General features: G+C 33.6%; 1 protein-coding gene across 1 annotated transcript in view; it reads left to right on the plus strand.

Annotated features, from left to right (window-relative positions):
* The first annotated feature begins 622 nt into the window (after positions 1–622).
* The window catches only part of SUCO (SUN domain containing ossification factor), a 53,017-nt gene continuing 32,047 nt past the window's right edge, over positions 623–21,592 (plus strand). Inside the window, exons 1-9 of the mRNA XM_021718843.1 lie at positions 623–732; positions 2,343–2,453; positions 5,456–5,610; positions 6,695–6,832; positions 7,066–7,216; positions 12,967–13,090; positions 14,092–14,216; positions 14,698–14,765; positions 20,172–20,279. Coding sequence (XP_021574518.1) covers positions 13,069–13,090; positions 14,092–14,216; positions 14,698–14,765; positions 20,172–20,279 — 323 coding nt within the window. The 5' untranslated portion in view covers positions 623–732; positions 2,343–2,453; positions 5,456–5,610; ... (1 more) ...; positions 7,066–7,216; positions 12,967–13,068. The remainder of the gene's footprint in view (positions 733–2,342; positions 2,454–5,455; positions 5,611–6,694; positions 6,833–7,065; positions 7,217–12,966; positions 13,091–14,091; positions 14,217–14,697; positions 14,766–20,171; positions 20,280–21,592) is intronic.

Consider the following 21,592-nt stretch of genomic DNA (forward strand, 5'->3'; position numbering starts at 1 on the left):
AACAGATTGTGTTATATTGAACCAGCTTTGAATATCAGAGCTAAACTCTACTTGATTATAACAGTGTTATAGTCCTCTTTTGGTATGTTCCTAGAGACTTTCTTCTTTTTATTGTTTTCTTTAAGTGTTTTGCATCTTATTCATTTGTGTGCTGTTTTTGTTAATTTTGATATCACTGTTAAGTTTGCTATGTAAACATAATCTGGAAGCTTTACTTTTGTGTTTTGAAGCAGTTTAGATAACTTTAGAATTATTTGCTTTTAAATGTTCAATAGAATTTAGGATAACATTGGCATCTGGTACTTTCTGAGAAGGTTAGCTCTTTGGCAGCTTTCTCTGTTCCTTCTATGCAGTATCTTTCAGATACTGCTTCTGTGAAGTCTTTCCTGTTGTACCTTTGTGGAATTTATAATGCCTTACTTGGTATGCTGATGAAAATTTTTATGTTTTTCTTAAGGCATGAGAAAGCCCTTGTCTTATGTATATTTATTACTTACATTGTTAAGGGCGTTAGGATAGGAACCATCTGTCTGTTCATTGCCTGAAATTCTAGTCCTATAGAAAATATGTTGACTTAACTTTTCCTTCTTTTCTTCTTCTTGGTGGGTGTTTTACAGGCTTCCCAGTTGGCGTGTATGTTGTAAAGAGAGTTCTTCAGCTTCAGCAGCATCATATTATTCTCAAGATGACAACTGTGCATTAGAAAGTAAAGATATACAATTCCAGAAAAAGGTGCTTTAAGTGAAGTTAACATAATTTGTGTGTCAGCTTTCTAAGACTGTCTCAAAATATTCAAAATAAAAGTAATTTCAAAAACATGCCATAATTTTTGGTGGAGATTTTTATTTTTCCTTGCTATTAGGTAATTCTGAAATTAAGATGGTTTGGAGATATTTATTGTTTTTGTTTGTGTTTGGTTTTTTTGTAGCATCCTTAGTCCTATAGTAGGGAGAAAAATAACACATGTACAGTGAACTGAAAACTAGTACTCTTTTTAATCTCAAAATTCTTAAAGTGTTAAAAAAAAACCCCAATCATATAAATTAATAGCTATTAGAAATGAGTATTATAAAGAGAATCTGCAGTCAGTGACTTTGTAGTTTTATATAATTAGGTATAGTCAGTAGAGTCTAAGAAACCTGATGGTCTCTAAATCGTGTATTATTGTACCATTTTAAACAACAAACGGTGATTAGTAAATGGATTTGGCTTTTACCTCCAACTTCAGTATAATTATTTAAAATTAGAAGTAATTTATACCGACTACAAAATATTTGTATTTGTATCCCATTTCTCTCCCCAAAGAAACAACTGTGTACTGTTTCTTGCAAAAATGTTCAGACCTTGTTTTGTGGGTATAGATATACTTTATATCTATGCCCACAAATTAATATGTCATTTCCATTAAGATGTCATATAAATATATTACAATTTGACTCTCCCACCTTGAATGATATCTCATGTTACCTTTTTGTGTTGATACATATTTTTGGCTGCATTTTTATTTCATTATACATCACCATCTATCAATCATTTCTTTATTGATAGACTTTTTCATTGTGTTCTCAGCTGTGTGTATACCTGTATCAACACATATTTACAGTTAAATTTCTTGCTTGGGCTTTTTTAGTATTTCAAGTAGATTATTTAAACTTTGAGTTTTGCTGGATATATTTCTGAAATACAGTATTTAAAATTTTTGAAGACTTGCTAAATAGCTCTTCAAAAAATATCATTAATATTTTCATCTGTAGTCTATAAGATTTATATCTAATTTATTTTCTTGATGAAGTATTTGGAGACCAAAGTCACAAAAATGAATTTAAGCAAATCATTAAGGGGGAGAAACATATTCCTGCAGCATTTAGACACCTGGAATGTGCTAGGTAGAGTCACATAAACAAAGATGAATATTAACTTTGTTTTTATGAAATATATATTCTAGAAGACACGTTTAAAGATATAAAGATGTTGGAAATCCTAGCCTGAATGTGAATAAAGTTCAAAAGAGAAATGAAAGAGCTTTATGTACATTCATCAAATATTTATTGAAGTTTTACTATATGCCTAACACATAGTTCTTAGTAGTGAGACTAAAGTACTTATTAAGAAACCAAATGAAATTTTTGAAGTCATGCACTGTACGTTTTAAGTGTAGTGGCAAGGGAGTGGGATGCAGGAGACAGATAAGCATGTAAACAAGTGAAAGTGATTCCAGTCAAATACACAAGTCAGTTTTCTGGCTTTAAAGTATAGGAAGGGATGGTCTTTCTTATTGCTTTAGGACTGTTTTGTGAAACAATTTTATCACTTAGTCTTTTATTATTGTTATTGCTATATAGGATGAAAGAAAGGGACCTATCAATGCCGAATTATCTGGAAAATTGCATTCAAATTTACCTGTTTCTCCAGAAGAACAAAAATTAAAAGATGACTATGCTGTGGATGTGCAAGTAAGCTATATTGCTTTGATTTTTAATGATATACCCTTTCAAACTACTTTACAAGGTAGTATGTGCGACCACCATATTGTGTATTGTTATTTTTTCATTTTGAAGTATCGTGTAACTGGACTGAGAAAATGTAAGACTACAGATTTAATAATAAATGTGGCCAGGTGTGGTAGTTCATGCCTGTAGTCCCGGCACTTTGGGAGGCCAAGGCAAGAGAATTGCTTGAACCCCGGAGTTCAAGATCAGCTTAAGCAACATAGCGAGACCTTATTTCTACAAAAAATCAAAAACTAACTGGGCGTGGTGGCATGCGCTTCTAGTACCAGCTACTTAGGAAACTGAGGAGAGATGATTGCCTGAATCCAGGAAGTGGAGGCTGTGTTGAGCTGTTTGATTGTGTCACTGCACTGAGCCTGGGGGACAGAGTGAGACCCCAACTCAAAATAATAATAAATGTGATTACTCTTTTTGTGGTTAAAAACTCGGTATAAGTTCTCATTTCTTTTTAGGTTCCGTTTTGGCTCATTATAATGTGTCTTGTCTTTTCACATTTTTAACTGTCAGGAAATTTTCTTCTAACCTGCTTGACTTTTAACAAAATAATTATTTGTAGGATACAGAATATTTCAGTACCAACATTTTCACTTATTGTGGAGAATGAATCAGATAATGGGTTAAAATATGTTTTCTCCCTTTTTCTCGTATTACATTCTGAATATTGTTATTTATTTTGTGTATCAGACATTATGAAAAATTAAAAACTAGATTATATACACTGTAAGCTGACCATAATGCTAAGGTGTCTATAAGCCATTTATTATCAGTAATGGGTGAAGGAACTGGCGATATTTGATCTGGAGACAGAATCATTAAGAATAAACTAAGTATCTCAAATAGTAAAATAAATGAAGAAAGAAAAATTTCTGTTCAGAATGAGAGGGAGTTCTCTTCCTCTCTCTTTTTTAAATACAGCCAGGACTATTTTATAACTTACTGGGTTATCTAAGGATATAGAGTGAGTTTCATTTTATTGGATTCTAAAAGATATTTGTCAAGGGTTTGTGCATAGGGGTTTGTGCATTATATAACCCTTCTAATTATATGACTGTCCTGAGCAGTCTTGCTGTTACTCATTTCCTAGAATTTTTATCATGGTACACTCTGGCTCAAAAACTTTTAAGTGCATACCACATCTAATATACCTATGCTGTTCAATATAGTAGCCACTAGCCACATGTGGCTATGGAGCATTTAAATGTGGCTAGTCCAAATTGAGAGATTTGCTGTGAATATAAAATACACAATGAATTTTGAAGACTTAAAGAAAAAAAGAATATAAAATATCTCATTAATTTTTTAAATATGTTGAATACATATTTTTTTGAGATGGGAGTCTCACTGTGTTGCCCAGGCTGGAGTGCAGTGGCACAGTCACTGCTCACCACTCCTGGTCTCAAGTGATCTTTCTACCCCAGCCTCTTGAGTTGCTGGGACTACGGGCCCAGGCCACCACGTCTGGCTAATTTTTTTATTTTTCTGTAGAGACAGGGTCTGCCTGGGCTGGTCTCAAACTCCTGGGCCCAAGCTATCCTCCCATGTCGGCCTCCCAAAGTGCTGGGATTACAGATGTGAACCACCGTACCCAGCCATATGTTTTTTGATAATTAGGCAGTAGTCCTTTTTGCAAGGCATCCACCATAAAAATGCAAACTACTATTAGTATTCCTTTGTGAAGTTTTCAATGTAAATAATTTCCCAAATGATCATACTTTGTATTCTCCTGACTCTATGCTTTGTGTTTTTTTCCTGTTCCCGGGCTTCAAGGCCTAGTTGTTGTTCTTTTTTTTTCTGAGTTGGAGTCTCACTCTGTCGTCCAGACTGGAGTGCAGTGGCCGCTCCCAGCCACCGCAGCCTCGACCTGCTGGGCTCCGGCGATCCTTCCGCCTCAGCCTTCCGAGTAGCTGGAATTACAGGCGTGTGCTACCACGCCTGGCTAATTTTTTGATTTACTGTAGAGATGAGGTCTCGCCAAGTTGCCCAGGCGGGTCTCGAACCTGCGGGCTCAGGCAATCACTCACCTCAGCCTCCCAAGGTGCGGGATTATAGGCTGAGCCACCAAGCCCGGCTACCTAGTTCTTCTAATTCATAATAGTTCATAGTTTCTCTTTCCCTCGAACTCATCATGGTGAGAACCTCTCACTTAATATTCATTAATTGAACATTTAAATGCCAACTGTGTGTTAGGTGTTGTGCTAGACACTGGGAATATGAAGATCAAGAGAACATAGTTTATACTTAGGGCATGTATAGTATAGTTGAAGGAAAGAAGGAGATTTGAATAATGGCAATTGAGGTGTTATATGAGTTGCTGTCATAAAAGTCTGTAGAGAGAACAGTGGAGGTATAGAGACAGGGGAATGGCTAATTCTATTTAGAGTTGGTTGTGGGAGAGAGGTGCTGATATGAAACAAATATGAACAGGTGTTGGGTAGATTTCAGATTGTATATTGGAGGAGTGAATGACCAAGGCATTTAGAACTGAAGGAGCAGCAAGAATCGTGTACTGCTTTGTGATGTTACTTGAACATTCCTTATATTATTGTTTATTGATGCACATTGTTTGCTAAACCGCTTAGGGACAAGAACTAACCATGTTGGACTGTTTTGTATATTTACAGAGGATTTCTTTGTTGCTGCTAGCATTTGTTTGTTACAGTAAGAGGGAAAGGGAAATATTTGTTGGTCCCGATAACAAAGTAGGCAATGGGAGGGCAAGAGGAGTTTATGAAATATCATGAAAAATTTGAAGAGCCTGAATTTTAATATGAAATACATTCCTTAGGGTGATAAAGTTGAAAGAAAGGATTTTTATAAAAGTCCTTTTTTAGTGAAGTTTTTTAATATTGTCATTGTTTGGAAATAGTGTCTATAAAACTCTTGTTCAGTTAAAGAGGTGATTTCTTAATTCTTAGCATTTAATACAGCTGACTCTTTTTTGACAGAATACAGAATCAAAAAAGTTAAGTCCACCTGTGGTTGAGACACTCCCTACAATTGATTTACATGAAGATTCTTCCAGTGTAGTTGTGGACAGTGAAAACACTGAAAATACTTCTAGTACATCTACCTCAGAAATCACTCCAATCTCAAAGCTTGAGTAAGTAATTACAACAACTACAAAATAGAATCTCTCTAGATAATGATAGAAAAATTTCTTAATGAATAAGATAGTTTGATACTCAAGTTTGAAGTTTAGACTGTATATAGGTCTAAGTTATAATTAATGCCTGCGTATTGTGTGTCTGCGTGTGTGTGTGTGTGTGTGTATGTGTTTTAAGAACTAATGAAGGTATTTAGAATTTTTTAAGTTAAATATTTATTTCAGAAAGAATTTAGCAGTAGATATATCTTGAACAATGAACCTTGTTCTCCCATTATGTTAAACATGTCTGTTTAGTGAAATAGAGGTGAGGGAGAGAAAAATATTAAGGTGTGTATATATATATTTTTTTGAGTTGGAGTCTTACTCTGTCACCCAGACTGGAGTGCAGTGGCTGCTCCCGGCCACCACAGCCTTGACTTGCTGGGCTCCGGCGATCCTTCCGCCTCAGCCTTCCAAGTAGCCGGAATTACAGGCATGCGCTGCCACACCTGGCTGATTTTTTGATTTATTGTAGAGATGAGGTCTCGCTGCCCAGGCGGGTCTTGAACCCGCGGGCTCAGGCAATCCACTCACCTCAGCTTCCCAAAGGCGCGGAATTACAGGCTGAGCCACCGAGCCCAGCTTAAGGTGTATATTTTTTAACAAAACTCTAAAAATGTCTTAAAACTTTAGTGAAATATCTTAATATAAGAGAACATTTTTGATGCTAAAGGCAGCAACTTGATTGCTGGTAGAATTAATGTAGTGATAGAAATTAAACTTTAGAAAAGATATGTAGAATAATTTTTTAAAACCCTATTTTTGGTAAGAACAAATATTAACCTTTAATATTTTGTTTTAAAATTTGGTAATTAGTTATTTAGAAGCTAAGGACATTAACAGATGGAGTTATCAATTGACTTTACACAATGTAAAATAAGTGAATTTGTAAAAACATTCTGTACAGCTCTTCCTTTGGCTTAGATTATGTTTTCGAAATAAATAATAGCAATTTTAATTTATGTTTCATTGATTAAAGTCACATTAAGTTCATTTAATTACCAGATTGTCTTTTTAAATTTTTTTTTTTTAATTTTAGTGAATTAGAAAAATCTGGTACTATCCCTATAGCCAAACCAAGTGAAACTGAGCAATCTGAAACTGATTGTGATGTTGGTGAGACTCTTGATACAAATGCTCCAATTGAACAACCTTCCTTTGTTAATCCACCTGAAAGGTGGGTATGAGCAGTTGTTTGTCCTTGGTATGACTCTGTAATAGCAGCAGTGCCACGTTTCAATGGACTTTGGTGCATGCGTAATTCCACCTTTTGACTGACAGAAAGCTGATGCTCTCTTTGTGTTCTTTTCTTGGTTTACTTTATACATGATAGTTATGACAATTTAGATTGTATGAAAGTTATTACCCAACTGATTTTTTGAATTTAATGTATCTTGTGTTTTCAAATAGCCTTGTTGGCCAGCATATAGAAAATGCATCATCTTCACATGGCAAAGGAAAGATAACAAAATCAGAATTTGAATCAAAAGTTTCGACAAGTGAACAGGGTGGTGGTGATACAAAATCTGCATTAAATGCATCAGATAATTTAAAAAATGAGGTAGGTATATAATTTACACCATATCCTAGTTTAGTATGTAATATCTTTTTGTAGTTAGCTCATCTTGTAGTAATTTGCTAACCATATTTATCATGAAATCAGGGCGATTAAGTACAAGAACGTGTGGAGCTGATGTGAACTGTGCTCCCTGAGAGCAAGTGGTTACTTCATGGCATCATTTCAAGTGTAATATTTATACATAAGGTTGTTCCAAGTATGAAATCTCTTTGGTTGTATATTACTAAATGGTTTTCTGCCACCACTAGCAGTTTCATGCCAGCTACACAAAGTCCCTACTTAAGCAATTTTCTTATAAAGCTGTGTAGAAGAAGCACAGAAACAAAAATCTGAGAACCATATGTTCTCACTGAACATTTACCATAATGCTGTAAGAAAGAGATTGGCAGTAGCCGAAAACGGCCAGGGGAATGGGATGGGGAGGGCACATAACATTAATAAGAGTACCTGATCTCAAACCAGGCAAAGTGGGGACCAAAGGTGGGTCCAAACTTTACCTGTACAATGACCACTTGTATGCTTAATCCTGAATCGTATGTACCATGCCTAGCTGATTTATTTATTTTTGTAGAAACGAGGTCTCACTATTGCCTTGTCTGGTCTTGAACTCCTGCTCAAGCAATCCTGCTACACCCTCTTAATTTTAATAAATTTTACAAAGAGAAAAGAAAGTTGTGTAGAAGAAGCTATGACAATTTAATTGTCTTCAGAATATAAGTTAATAATACAAGATTAAATTTAGGCTCTTTAGCCAGAATTATTTTAATGGGACATTTTACCTTTCATTGTTTGTTTGCCAAATACAACTAAGCCAAATTATATTTAAAAGTGTGATTCTTGAAATGGAGAGGGCTTATCACAGTGGAACAGTTTTGCTTTCTTTTCTTCTGAGTTCTACCTTGACTTCATATAGAAGTGTCAACATAATGGTTTAGACTCCCCTCAGGTAAGTTATATTTAAGCAAAAGAGATAAAGTCTACTCCATGAACCTAACAAGAACAAAACAAATGTCATCAAAGAGTAGCTCAAAGTGCTGAGTAGTACCACATCCACATTTGTTCCTTTTTAATTTGGAGTCTTCTGTTTCCTGTGTTCTTTTTCACATATTTTCAGTGAGTCTGCACTTAGAACTAACTAAAACTTCATTCTGGAGACTTTCATTATCACTTTACTATGTTTCTATGATGCTTCTTACAAATATAGGAGCTCAGCATTCCTGTAGTCCAACATCTTAAAGGACCTCATTTTCCCAGTGAAACCAAATCAAGTGTGTTAAAATTTAATTGTCAAATGTCACATTCATCAACAAAATTAGACAAATGTTAGAACCTGTCTCTTTTGAAGCTATTTAATAAATGTATCAGATGTAAAACTCAAGCATGACAGCCAGCTTTGAACTAGATTTGCTTGTTCTCCTAGACTTACTACAACTGTTCTATATTACCTAAGAGACTTAAACTGTTTGTAAGTCTGTGCTAATAGACAAAAGAGTATAATTTAAACTATATTAATTACTTTCTAAATAAATTAGTATCCCAGCAAAATCATCAGGGATAAATGAGCACTTTATGAGTAATACCCAGTAGTTTTATGTAGTATCCAATTCAGATTAAAAATTAAGTTTTTGAAGGTAGGAGAGTTTGCTTTCTAATACAAGTAGATCTTTGTGCTATTCAGTTACCTCAAGGTTCTCTGAAACATTGTTTACTATGCTTATATACATTGCTTCAAAGTGATTTTATTTTATTGTTTGTAGATACTGTATTACAAATCAGTAATTTGTAATCAGTGATTTTATTGTATTGTTTTAGTTATCTTATTTGCTGCTAAGAGAGTTTAGTGATTACATTGTCTGGGCCTCAAAGGGTATGTATATGTTCTTTTTTGTTGTTGCAGTGTTTGTATTTAGATTTTACTGTTTAACATTTTTTTTTTTGAGTTGGGGGTTTCATCACTCAGGCTGGATTATGGTGGGCCTGCCGCAGCCTTGACCTTGGGCTCAGGTTATCTTTCTGCCTCAGCCTCCTGAGTAGCTGGGACTATAGACAGACACATTCTACCATGTCTAGCTAATTTATTTATTTTTGTAGAAACGAGGTCTCACTATTGCCTTGTCTAGTCTCAAACTCCTGGGCTCAAGCAATCCTGCTGCAGCCTCCTAAGATGCTGGGATCGTAGGCATGAGCCACCGTGCCTGGCCAGGTTTTACTCTTGAGTGTCTCAGCTAGGTTAATTTTTATAAGTATGTTTCTTATTTATGCTCCTCAATGTATTCACACTAGCTTTTTATTATTTAATTAAAAAATTAAATTAGTAAGTTATACTAACTATTTAATCTTTATTTTCTGCTATGTATTGTTTTTTAAAATAGCTGTATACTTCATTTAGTACGTTAGCTAATTCTGCAAAGCCCTCTAAGGTGGAAGTTGGGTGGGGACCAAATTGCTAAGTATTTCTAAAGGGGGCTTTGGAAATGGTTCTACTTCCTTTTTAGGGCAAAAAAATTTTTAAAGAATGGCCAGGCACAGTGGCTCATACCTATAAAGAGAGAGAGAGAGAGAGAGAGAGAGAGAGAGAGAGAGAGAAGGAAGTTATACTTCCAGAAGTTATTGGTGTTTCATGTTGGTGCTTGAAAGCATGCCCTACAGCAAATATATACTAAATAGGACTTGTGTTATTTACCAGAGTTAGCTGTCTAAATAGACTTTGTGCACATCTCAAGACACTGTTATAAATACACTAAGCATTGTTATAGGAATACAGAAATTAAATAATGGAATGAACATCTGAATATTCCTTATTTATTTTACAAAAAAAAAAAGCACAGATTATATTTCCTTCTCCACGTACATTTTTCTTCTTTTCTTTTCAGATACAACCACTATCTTAAATTTGGTATTCTTAAAGTTTTTATTTTAGAGCTTTCCAAATATAAACAATACATACTATTTGCCATATTTTGAAAAAATATAGAATTACATTCTTGCCTTTAGTAGCATTTTACCCCACATTGTTTTTGAGATGTTGATTTATTGTTTTGACTGCTTTGTTACAGCGATTCTACTACATTTTATTTGATCTCCAGTTAATGGATATTTAAGTTGTTTCTCATTTTTTGATATTTTTTAAAAGCAGTGCTGCAATGAGCATTTTTATACATTTTTGTAGGCACGAGTACATTTCCACTGACATACATAGGAGTGAATTTAATGGGTATGCACATCTTTACTTAATGTTGCTAAATTTTAAACTCCCTTTAGCAGTCTGATAGATGTCCCATGGCTTAGCCACAAACTGTCACACTATATCTCTGTCAGATTGGTATAATCTATATAATATCTCTGGCTTTTATCTACATGCCATGATTATTAACTGAATTTTTTTCCCTGAATTTATTGTTTTTGTTCTTTGCCCTTCCTCTGCCCTCTGCTTCTGTACCCTTATTGATTTGTTGGTATGCTTTATAGTTGGTAGTAACTGTTGGCTGAATATGTTGCATGTATTGTCTCACTCTGTGGCTTAGACCACATCTTTTATTTAATCTTTTAATTTTAATCTAGCCAGAAGTATCAGTGTTTTAAAGTGAAAATGCTTTTATTAATGTGATTTATACAGATGCTTTTCTTTCTTCTAAAATGTAAAGTTTGGGGTTTTTTTACATTTAGATTTTATTTATTTTTTATTTTAAAGATGTGGGGTACAATTCAGGGTTAGGTATATAAATGTTCATTATGTTGATAAGGTGTGCCTCTCCCTCCCCTGGCAGTTTCCATCAACTGTCAATTCCACCCCCCTCTCCCCTAGCAGTTTCCCTTTCTCATAGTATTATAAATTGTTCAGGGTCCACTTATGAGTGAGAACATAAAGTACTATGTTTTTTGTTTCTGTGATGGATCACTGAGTATGATAGACTCTAAATCCATCTGGGTTGCTGCGAAGTCCATATGTTTGTCCTTCTTTATGGCTGCATAATATTCCATTGTATATATATACATTTTTTAAATCCAGTCCAGCTTCAGTGGGTAGCATGGTTGGTTCCATGTTTTTGCTATTGTAAATAGAGCTGCAACAAACATATGTGTGGAGGTATCTTTTTTGTAGAATGATTTGAGTTTATCTGGGAATATTCCCAATAGGGGGATTGCTAGGTCATATGGAAGGTCTATTTCTATTTCTTTCAGAAATTGCCACACTGTTTTCCAAAGAGGTTGCACTAGTTTGCATTCCCACCAGCAGTGTAGAAGTGTTCCTTTTTCTCCACATCCTCACCAGCATCTGTTGTTTGTTTTATTAATGATGGCCATTCTTACAGGGGTGAGGTGGTATCTCAGTGTGGTTTTGATTTGCATTTCTCTGATGATGAATGAGGCTGAGCACTTTTTCATGTGTCTGTTGGCTGCCCGATACATTTAGATTTTAAATTCACCTTAAAATTTTTGTGTATATTATACTACTAGTTAGGGATTTTGTAGAAATAATATACTACATCTAAAATTAGTTGACTTTCTTTAATAGATGGATTATTTCAACTTAAATTTTAAGGTGGGTACACCACAAGTGTAGCATTTATTAAGTTGTACAGTTTATGTTTCTGTAATTGTTTGCTTAAGATATATAGATTTTTGAGTTATTAATGATGACTTTCCTGACTGGAGTTAGGTGGTTTGTCAGTGTGGTTTTGATTTGTGTTTCTTTGATGATTAATGAAGCTGAACATTTTTTCATGTATCTGTTGGCTGCTCATATGTCTTTTGAGAAGTGTCTAGTCATATCTTTTGCTCGCTTTTTAGTAGGGCTGTTTGTTTTTTTCTTTTCAGCATGTTTGAGTTCCTTGTAGATCCTGGATGCTAGGCCTTTGTCAGATACACAGTTGGCAAATATTTTTTTCCCATTCTGTGGACTATCTTCTTGCTCGCTTGATGGTTTCAGTTTGATGAGGTCCCACTTGTGTGTCTTATCTCTTATGGCATGGGCTTTTGGGGTTTTCATCAGGAATTGGTTACCTATTCCAATTTCTGTAAGGATGTCTCCTGTGTTTTCTAGGATTCTTATAGTTTGAGGTTTTACATTTAGGTGTTTGATCCCTTTAGAGTTGGTTTTTTAGGGTGACAGGAGAGTTGAAGTCTGCTTCATTCTTCTGCATGTGGTTAGCCCGTTTCCTCAGTACTGTTTACCTAATAGGTTCTCTTCTCCCCAGTGGTTGTTGGTAGAGGCTTGTCAAAATGAGTTGGTTGAAAATTTGAGATTTTGCTTCCAGAAGCTCCATCCTGTTCCAGTGGTCTATATGCCTGATCTTGTATCAATACCAGGCCGTTTTGATTATTGTGGCCTTATAATAAAGTCTGGAAGTTTAAAGCTGGAAGTGTGATACCTCCTGCTTTGATTATTTTGCTGAGGATTTTTTTGGCTATTCGTGGATGTTTATGTTCCTTATGAATTTCTGTTTTGTTTCTAGATCTGAGAATTTTTTTTTTTTGTTACAACCTGTGCTTATATGGCTAACATGTTGAAGAAATACCTCCTAAGTAAAAGACTTGATTTTTTCAAGAGAAATTTAAGTTTTATGTAAACCAAAACTTTTCTTCATATCTTTTTCGTTTTTTTAAAGAATATTGTCATTCATTACAATTGGACTTTTATATAATTTGACAGAAACATTTGTATTTTAATGGTATATTAATTTGTATTGTTTGAGAGTTGAAGTCTGCTTTTTTGGGGGCATTTCTTTCAGAGTTCTGATTATACAAAACCAGGAGAAATTGACCCTGCGTCTGTAGCAAGTCCCAAAGATCCAGAAGATATACCAACATTTGATGAATGGAAGAAGAAAGTCATGGAAGTAGAAAAGGAAAAAAGTGAGGAAGCACTGGAATTCTTTAAAAAATTTATATAGTTTTTTTAATTTGGGGGTGTGGTTTAAATGTCCTTTTCTCTTTTTTGAATGGTAAAATAAAATAAAACTTGAAAATTTTTAAAGATGAAACTTACTAAGTTGCCTTTGATTACTCATGTCATTTACCTGTATATAATTATATTTAGTTTTAATCCTAATTAAAATCCATACTTGTAGATTATTAAGTGAGGATAAAAGACAAAGAAGGTAGAGCAGTGATTTTCATCTCAATTTACAAGAGGAAAATTAGGCAAGGATAGGTGACTCATACCTGTATCTCCAGTATTTTAGGAGGCTGAGGATTGCTTGAGCCTTGTTTGTTATGTAGTGAGACCTCGTCTCTACGAAAAGTAAAAAAATTAGCTGGATGTGGTGTTGCACACCTATAGTCCCAGCTACTCAGGAGGCTGAGATGAGAGGATCACTTGATCCAAGGAGTTAGAGGCTGCGGTGAGCCCTGATCACAGCACTGTACTCTAACCTGGGTGACAGAGTGAGACCTCAACTGAAAAAAAGAGAAAAATTGAATTATGGAAAGTTCTGAGTCAGAAAGATTTAAACTGTAAATGGTGTTGCACAGTATTAAATTTTCTTTTTGCTTTTGTAGAATAAGTCTCAGAGTTAAGAATTCTTAATATTAGTGCTACAGATAGACAACACATCCTTAATAGAATAAAATGTAAATTCAGAAAGCTTTTATTCTCATGGACAAGCTTCATTCTGTGAGTTATGTTACTTAGACATAAGCAGTGTGGGTTTTTGTTATGAATTTATTTATTGAGGATATTTTAAAGCTACTGAAATGAAGCATTTTGAATTTCTTTTGGATTTTAAAAATATATTCTGAAGCATTAAAACCTATTCTCTAGAAGGCAGCTTGTTGCTTTTGAGAGCATTGTATTGCTGGGGTATTTTCAATCATAGTAATCAGATATAAATGTTTATAATAAGGTTTGTCTGCAGGTCAGTCAATGCACCCATCTTCTAATGGAGGGTCACATACCACCAAAAAAGTCCAGAAAAATCGAAATAATTATGCCTCAGTAGAATGTGGTGCCAAAATTCTGGCAGCTAATCCGGAAGCCAAGGTACTTAATTATAAAATGTTTTTATGCATATAGGAAACAAGTGACTTTAAAAAATACTGGCATTTGTTTTCTGGGAACTATATTTTCATGTGAGCTATTTTCCAAATTCACTAATAAATGCAGAGTATGTTTTTCAAGACATTTTTGTATATGAATTCTTAGTTATATTGAGTGATAAGTTGCACCTTGTTTTTTAACTTTTAAAACCTGTATGAAAATAAAAAGGAAATAGCTAATAAATTTTTTTTTTTAAAGTAACAGACACTGGATTTTAAATATGTTGTAAGGCTTATTTAATGCTGTGGCCGTAACTGGTAAATCTTAAACACTGTATTGAATGTTTCAGAGTCTTGAGTGTGTTTTAAGATCTAACAATATAGAAATCCTAGAAAACTTTAGAGTTGAGATAATTTTTTGTATTTTTTTATGTTTTCATGTTATTCTTTAAGTAATTTAATGCCTTTCCCTTTTTTGGAAATAGAGCACATCTGCTATTCTTATAGAAAATATGGATCTTTATATGTTGAATCCTTGCAGCACTAAAATTTGGTAAGTAATAGAAAAATTTAAAAAGTATATTCTATATGTGTACTCATTATGTTAAGCTTTTACATTTGACTTATCTATATAATTATTTAATAAGCATTTATGATTGATTAGTGCTGGTACTATACAGAATTGAGGACAAAAAGCCTTTTCATTTAAGGAAGTCACAAAAAGCAGTGCAGACTTTTTAAACAGTTATGAAATGGTATGAAAAGTACTGTTGAAAGGGTATTAATAGAAAGGGAGATGATGTATAACTGCAAAAGGGGATGAGAGAGGGCTTTCTGGAAGAGGTAATTCCTGAGCTGAATCTGGAAGGATTAATAGGAAGTCATAGATGAGAAAGCAAAGGTTTTCAGGAACTGTAAGAATAAAGAGACAGAAATAAAGAGAAAGAGAACACATTTCTCTGGGCGACTATTAAGTGTGACAAGAATAAACGTACAACTAGAGTAGTGGTGTAACATGAGGCTGGAGCACTAGTTTCTCTATAACCAGGCCATCCAATGCTATGTATACCCAGTTTTTAAAAGTTTGAACTTTATCTTAAAGACTGGAGAATGAAATGAAAGTGCATTTGTTTTAAGTAAGAAAGTGACATAATCTCATTGGCATTTTAAGAAGCCTTGTCCTCTAAGGATGGCCTACAGAATGGAATTGGAAACAGAGAAACCAGTCTGGGACCTGTTGTCATAGCCCAGGTGAAGAATGGGGACTTTAAGGCATAGGCAGGTTGGATACAGAGGAGAGTAATATATCCGAAAGACATTTACAGCAGGTAAAATTGGCAGCTCTTGGTTAGTAATTGGATATTAAGAAGAGAGAGATATCTAAGAAATCTCCCAGGACTTTGACTTTATTGTATGGATCTATGATTCTTCCATTAACTAGGAATAAGGAAAAAGAACAGATATATGGGGGAAAATAATATGTGATATGCTAACAATTTTATTAGATTACTTGATTTTATTGCACAACACAGCTGTTTAAAAAAAGAACTGAGGAAATCACCACCATCACATTAATTTACTAGATTGGATGAATAAATGAGTAAATTGTATATATGTGTGTATGTGTGTATGTATATATTTAATTTAAGGAGTCACTTTTTAAACTTTAAAGATATTGCTTATTCTTTTCTACTCTTGGCTTCCACTCCTTTTGGAACTGTGCTTATTTAGATTCAACTTGAAAATGATCCAAACTGTTTAAGGGTAGTAAGGTTTGGTTTTAAAAACTTAATTTTTCCTTATATAATTTGATGTGTAAGTTGAATTTGAGTAAATTATCTGAGATCATAAAGTATTTCTCTGGGGTTTTTGTTTCTATTTGTAACCGCCTCTCTAGTGAGTGAAAACTCAAATTTTTATGCTCTAAAATGTTCTATTTCAAGCAAAGACATACTGGGAGGAAGTCATATGTAGCAGTCATTTTTCTTTATTATGGTTTACACCATAAGTGATCACAGCTACCCATTTGTATTTTAATGTTTCTGCCAGAAAGCATGTATAGTCATGTACCACTTGACACATTTCTTCAGTCAGCAATGGCCTGTATGTATGAAAGTGGTCTCGTAAGATTATAATATCATATTTTTACTGTACCTGTTCTGTGTTTTGATACCTGAACACTTACCATCATGTTATAATTGCCTACAGTATTTAGTACAGTAACTGTACAATTTTGTAGCCTAGGAACAATAGGCCTTGCCATATAACCTAGGTAGCTTGTACTATCTGGGATTTTGTAAGTGCCACTTTGTGATTGCACAATGACAAAATCACCTAAATGGTTCATTTCTCAGAATATATCCCTGGCATTAAGTGACATATGATTGTATTTGTATTTATGTGTTTACTGTATATTTTATGCCCATTTATATGTCTTTTCATTGTGTAATTAAAGAGCCTAAGAACATCTTTAACTGATTTTACTTGGTTTAAATAGGTTAACCCACCTAAGGGTGTAGTAAGACCATACTGACTATACCTTTATAAGTCTTAATGTCTAGTAGAGTGAGTTTATATACTACTTCTTCTTCAGAAGAGCCTTAACTATTCTTTTCTCTTTATTTTTTATTTTAAAGTTTAGGATTATCTTGTTGAATTCTATAAAAAAGTCATGCTGGCATTTTCATTGAAATTATATCAGCAATCTTATGGGATAATAGACATTTTAGAATAGTGAGTCTTATCCATTCTTTTACTGCTTTTATGTTTATTGAGCACCTATTATGTGATACTGCTGATCCTGGAAAAACTTTTTTTCCATAAGATAGACTGAGAGCTATAGATCTGGTATCCTAGAGAGGTGCAAATCCTTGGTCCCTGATGAGACTGAGCATATCTTCATGTATTTGCCATTGGTTTTTCCTCTTCTTCTGAAATGCTTGTATTTTCCTTTGTTTCCTCGTGATTTATTTCTGAGTTTTTTCTTACTATCTAGTAGAAGTATAGATATGACTTAGCAGTTTATATTATACAATAGATACAACTTAGACTATTGTGTAGAGCTCTGGATAGGCCATTTAAGTTATGTATGTGACACATCTTCTCCAGCTTGTGGAATGTTCTTTCAATTTCTTTCTAGTGTCTTTCAATGAAAAGAAACTTTTAATTCTCATGTAGTTGAGTTTATCTGTCTTACAATGTTGGAGTTTTTTTTTAATGTTGGGGTGTTTTTTTTGTTTTGTTTTGTTTTTTTTAATGTCAGTGATCTCTCCCTGCCCTGAGATCACAAAGATATTATCTTGCATTTTTTCCTAGGATTTAAACATTTTGCAGTTTATAGTTACAAGCTTAATACGCCAGAATTATCTTTTATATGAAGTGCAGGAATGATTCATTTTCCTTCTCCATTTTTCTATTTAGATAATGTTTATTCAATAATGTATACACACCTCTCTGTTGTAAAATGCTAGCTTTGTTATAAAGTTCCTTTATATGCATGGGTTTTTTTTTTCTGAATTTTTGTTCTGTATCATTGGTCAATTTATCATTACCTGCAGCAACACCACACTTTAGCTCATAACTCTTAATATCTGGTAGGGTGAGTTAGGGCTGACTTGGCTATTCTTCTACTTCTGCTTTTTTAAAAATAAATTTTAGACTTTTCCCTCTGAGTTCCCCAATTTTCATATGGGAATCTTGTTTGGAATTGTGATGAATCTTTAAATGACTTTCAGATACTGAATTTTCTTTTCCATATAGGGCCTGTCTTTTTTTATTGTCTTTGGTATTTCAGTAAAGTTATTATTTTAAAAATTTTTCCATAAAAGTATTATATATCTTTTGTAAAGTTTTTCCTGGGTACCTTACTTTTTTGTTGTTGTTACTATTGTACATGATATCTCTCTAAAATTACATTTTGTTGTATACAGTAATGCAGTTGATTTTTATATATGAATCTTATATCTAGCTACTTATATTCTTTTACTATATGTAATAATATGTAGATTCTTTTGAGATTTCTACGTAGAAAATCATAACTTTTCTACATATACTTTTTTCTTTTTAAATATTTTTAATCCTTTTACTTTTTTTTTTTTGTCATAACATGTTGGCTAGACCCTTGACAATTAAGAAACATGGCCAAGCTTAGGAAATACAATCTTTGATGGATAGCCACATGCTCAGCTGCACCTTGGGGGTTTCTGTTACTAAAAGACAAAAGGGAAAGGTGTGAAGTAGCCTATTGGTGTTTATTGAGTCATTCTATAAAATAAAGATTAAAAACCCTTACAGTTTGGTTGTTAAGAAATGAATCAAGGGATGGATATAAATTATCTAGTGTGATATCTGACCCAGAGTAAGCATTTAGCAAATATTAGTTTGCCTTTCTTCGTGAGCCTTTCTATGAAACCTGCTTATTTTTACTGTTTCCTGGGACTTAGTTCTGTTGCTAAGATTAAATACTATGTTAATTAATGCTTTTGATTTATTTAGCATTTTTCTAAGCAGCAATATTTTGTGACATCATTCCGAAGTTCATAAATATCAGCTCCTAGCTTCATTTTTAAAAAACTTTATTGGGGTATAGTTGACATACAATAAACTGCATGTACAGTACTATGTAATTTGGTAAGTTTTGACATTTATGTGTCTGTGAAACCACCACCACAGTAAAGATAATGGACATATCTATAGCTTTCAAAAGTTTCTTTGCACCTCTTGGTAATTTATTTTTCTCAAACCCTCCTCCTCCACAGCAATTACAGATCTGCTTTCTGTTACTATAAATTAGTTTCCATTTTATATAAATGAAATGACAATTTCTAATGCCAGGTTTAATGACTGCTTAGTATTTCATTGTCTGGAGAAATCACAAATTATTAATCCTCTATGCTAAGTATTTAAGTTGACTTCTCCCCTCCCCCCAGCTCTTATCAACTATGCTTTGTTATAGCAAAATGTATATACAAGGGTGAACACCTGAATCCGTGTGCCCTTAAGATACATTTTAAGAGATAAATTAAAGACTGTGATACTTTTAAGACAGTATATGAGGAGGGATCCAAAAAAACCTGGAATTTATTTGCAAAAAAGTGTGTATTTATTCTTACATGTCTAAACGTCAGTCATCTTCAAAGTACTCTTTGTTTATGCAGTATATCTATTGAGATGCTTTTTCCACCGCTCAAAACTGTTTTTGAATTCGTCAATTTTGATGCCTTTTAGTGCTTCTGTTGTTTTTGTTTCACCTCTTCCACATGACCAAAACATTTCCCTTTGAGGACCTTTTGCATCCAGGGAAACAAAAAGAGTTGCTCCACTAGGTGAATAGGCATGAGGATCATTCCATTTTTGGGGAAAAACTGCTGAACACTCGGCGTGGTGGTGTGGACAAGTGTGCTTGTAAATCACCCATCATGAAATGGGCAAACATGTTGAAAGAATCTCCAGAAGAAAAATTCACTGAAGTGGAACACAGCATTTTACAACCATGCTAGCTGTTATGCTGATGCTAATGGGTTCCTAAAACACTTAAGCTAGCAGGGGAGGCCGGTACTACAAGGGGCCTGCCCTTCCAAAAAAAAAATTCCAGTGTTTTTTGGGTCCTCCCTCATATATGCCAAGCTATCTCTAGACTAGTCAGTTTTCACTATCACTGACTGTTATCCCCTTTCTAAGAATGACCATTGTCATTAAAAAGATAATCTTTAAAAAAAAATGATGCAGTAAAATCAGCATTTTGTTTTTTTTACATTTTTTTCCTCACTGTTGATATGCTTGGGAAATGCTTAAAGAATTTCCTTTATAGATAACTCGGACTACAAATCCTCATCCTTTCTTTACATTTTAATGAATAACTTTTAATTGGAAGTCTGGTTTATACAAACTGTTAATATGTTGAATACAAACTTACTTTATGTTGGTTTATATAAATAATTGTCTTGTGTTCTTTTTGAAGGTTTGTTATTGAACTTTGTGAACCAATTCAAGTAAAACAGCTTGATATTGCAAATTATGAATTGTTTTCATCTACTCCTAAAGATTTTCTGGTTTCTATCAGTGACAGGTAAATTCTGAAGCTGATTTCTATAGAGTCTGTGTTAGATCTCTGGAATAAAAACGAATGTGGTCATTCTTTTGACTTCATTTTATTTTTTAATTTTAATATCTGTGATAATGCTGTGATATAGACTATTTTAATCTGTGATATAGACTATTTTAATCACTTTTGTCAGCTCATATAATGTTTTCTACAAGACAACCGTATGATATTATTTCCTTATAAGGTGAGTAAATAGGCAAAGGGAGGTTAAGTAGCTTGTCCAGCTCACATGACTTGTGAGTTAGAGAAGCAAGTTTCAAATGTAGAGTGCCTACTTTTAATCATTATGCTCTATTGCTTCCAAACACTTTTTTTAGTTATTAAAAACATGCATGTTGAAGGTGCTTCATTTCATACTCTGAGGTGTATTTTTGTTAAAGTGTGTTCTGAAACCTTACTATAAAAGAAATAGACATATTGTAAGGTATTTGGAACAGAACTGCATTCCATCAACTATAAAAAGCCATTGTTAGCATTTTAATATATTCCTTCCAGTATTTTCTATGCATTTATTTATTTATCCAATAAAACTTTTACTTCTTACGTCCTCAGAATATTATTTTGTCTTTTAAACATACCATTTTTAATGTGTACTCAGTATTTTTCCTTCAGTGGAGGTATTTAATTATTCCATAAATACTTTTTGTGAGTGCCCATGATATGCCATGTAGGACACTATTGTTCATGTAGCTGTTCTTTTATCGTTGATCATTAAGGGTTTTCCTGGAGTTTCTTCTTCCATCTCATACTCAGCATTGCATATATACAGTTTTTAAAATCAGTTCTCAAGATTTCTTGAGGATTGCATCTATTTTTCTGCCACTAACCTTGCTCAGACTACTTCCTTTTTCTCTAGGCTGCAATTTTCTTATATGTCAAATGAACATATACAGCTTTGACAAGTAAAGTGTTTTTTATTTTTTTATGTGAGAAAAGAGAGGTCATTGTTTTTGAGAGTTCTTTAAATGTTGCAATAAATAGAAATAATAGTTTTAGACTTTCAAAGTAGTTTCTCTTTTAAAGGAGACATATATCACATTCAGATATGATTGTGGAGTGTTTTTTTTCCCCCTGATTTTTCTTTTCACCACTACTTGTATTTATACTTGACATTATCACACACTTGTTAGTATATTAAGAGTTGTGCCATCTTCTTCCAAGACAATCTCTTGGCTACTCTCTGTTTTAAAACCTCCAGGTAGCCCTCTCAAATTCAAGAAGCAATACTGGTCCTACTTTTGTTAATGGTATGATTTTTTTTTTAAATATTCTTTCCC

The sequence above is a fragment of the Carlito syrichta genome, unplaced genomic scaffold (assembly GCF_000164805.1).
Source record: "Carlito syrichta isolate Samal-C Ts95f unplaced genomic scaffold, Tarsius_syrichta-2.0.1 Scaffold313876, whole genome shotgun sequence".
NCBI classification, from domain to species: Eukaryota; Metazoa; Chordata; class Mammalia; order Primates; family Tarsiidae; genus Carlito; species Carlito syrichta.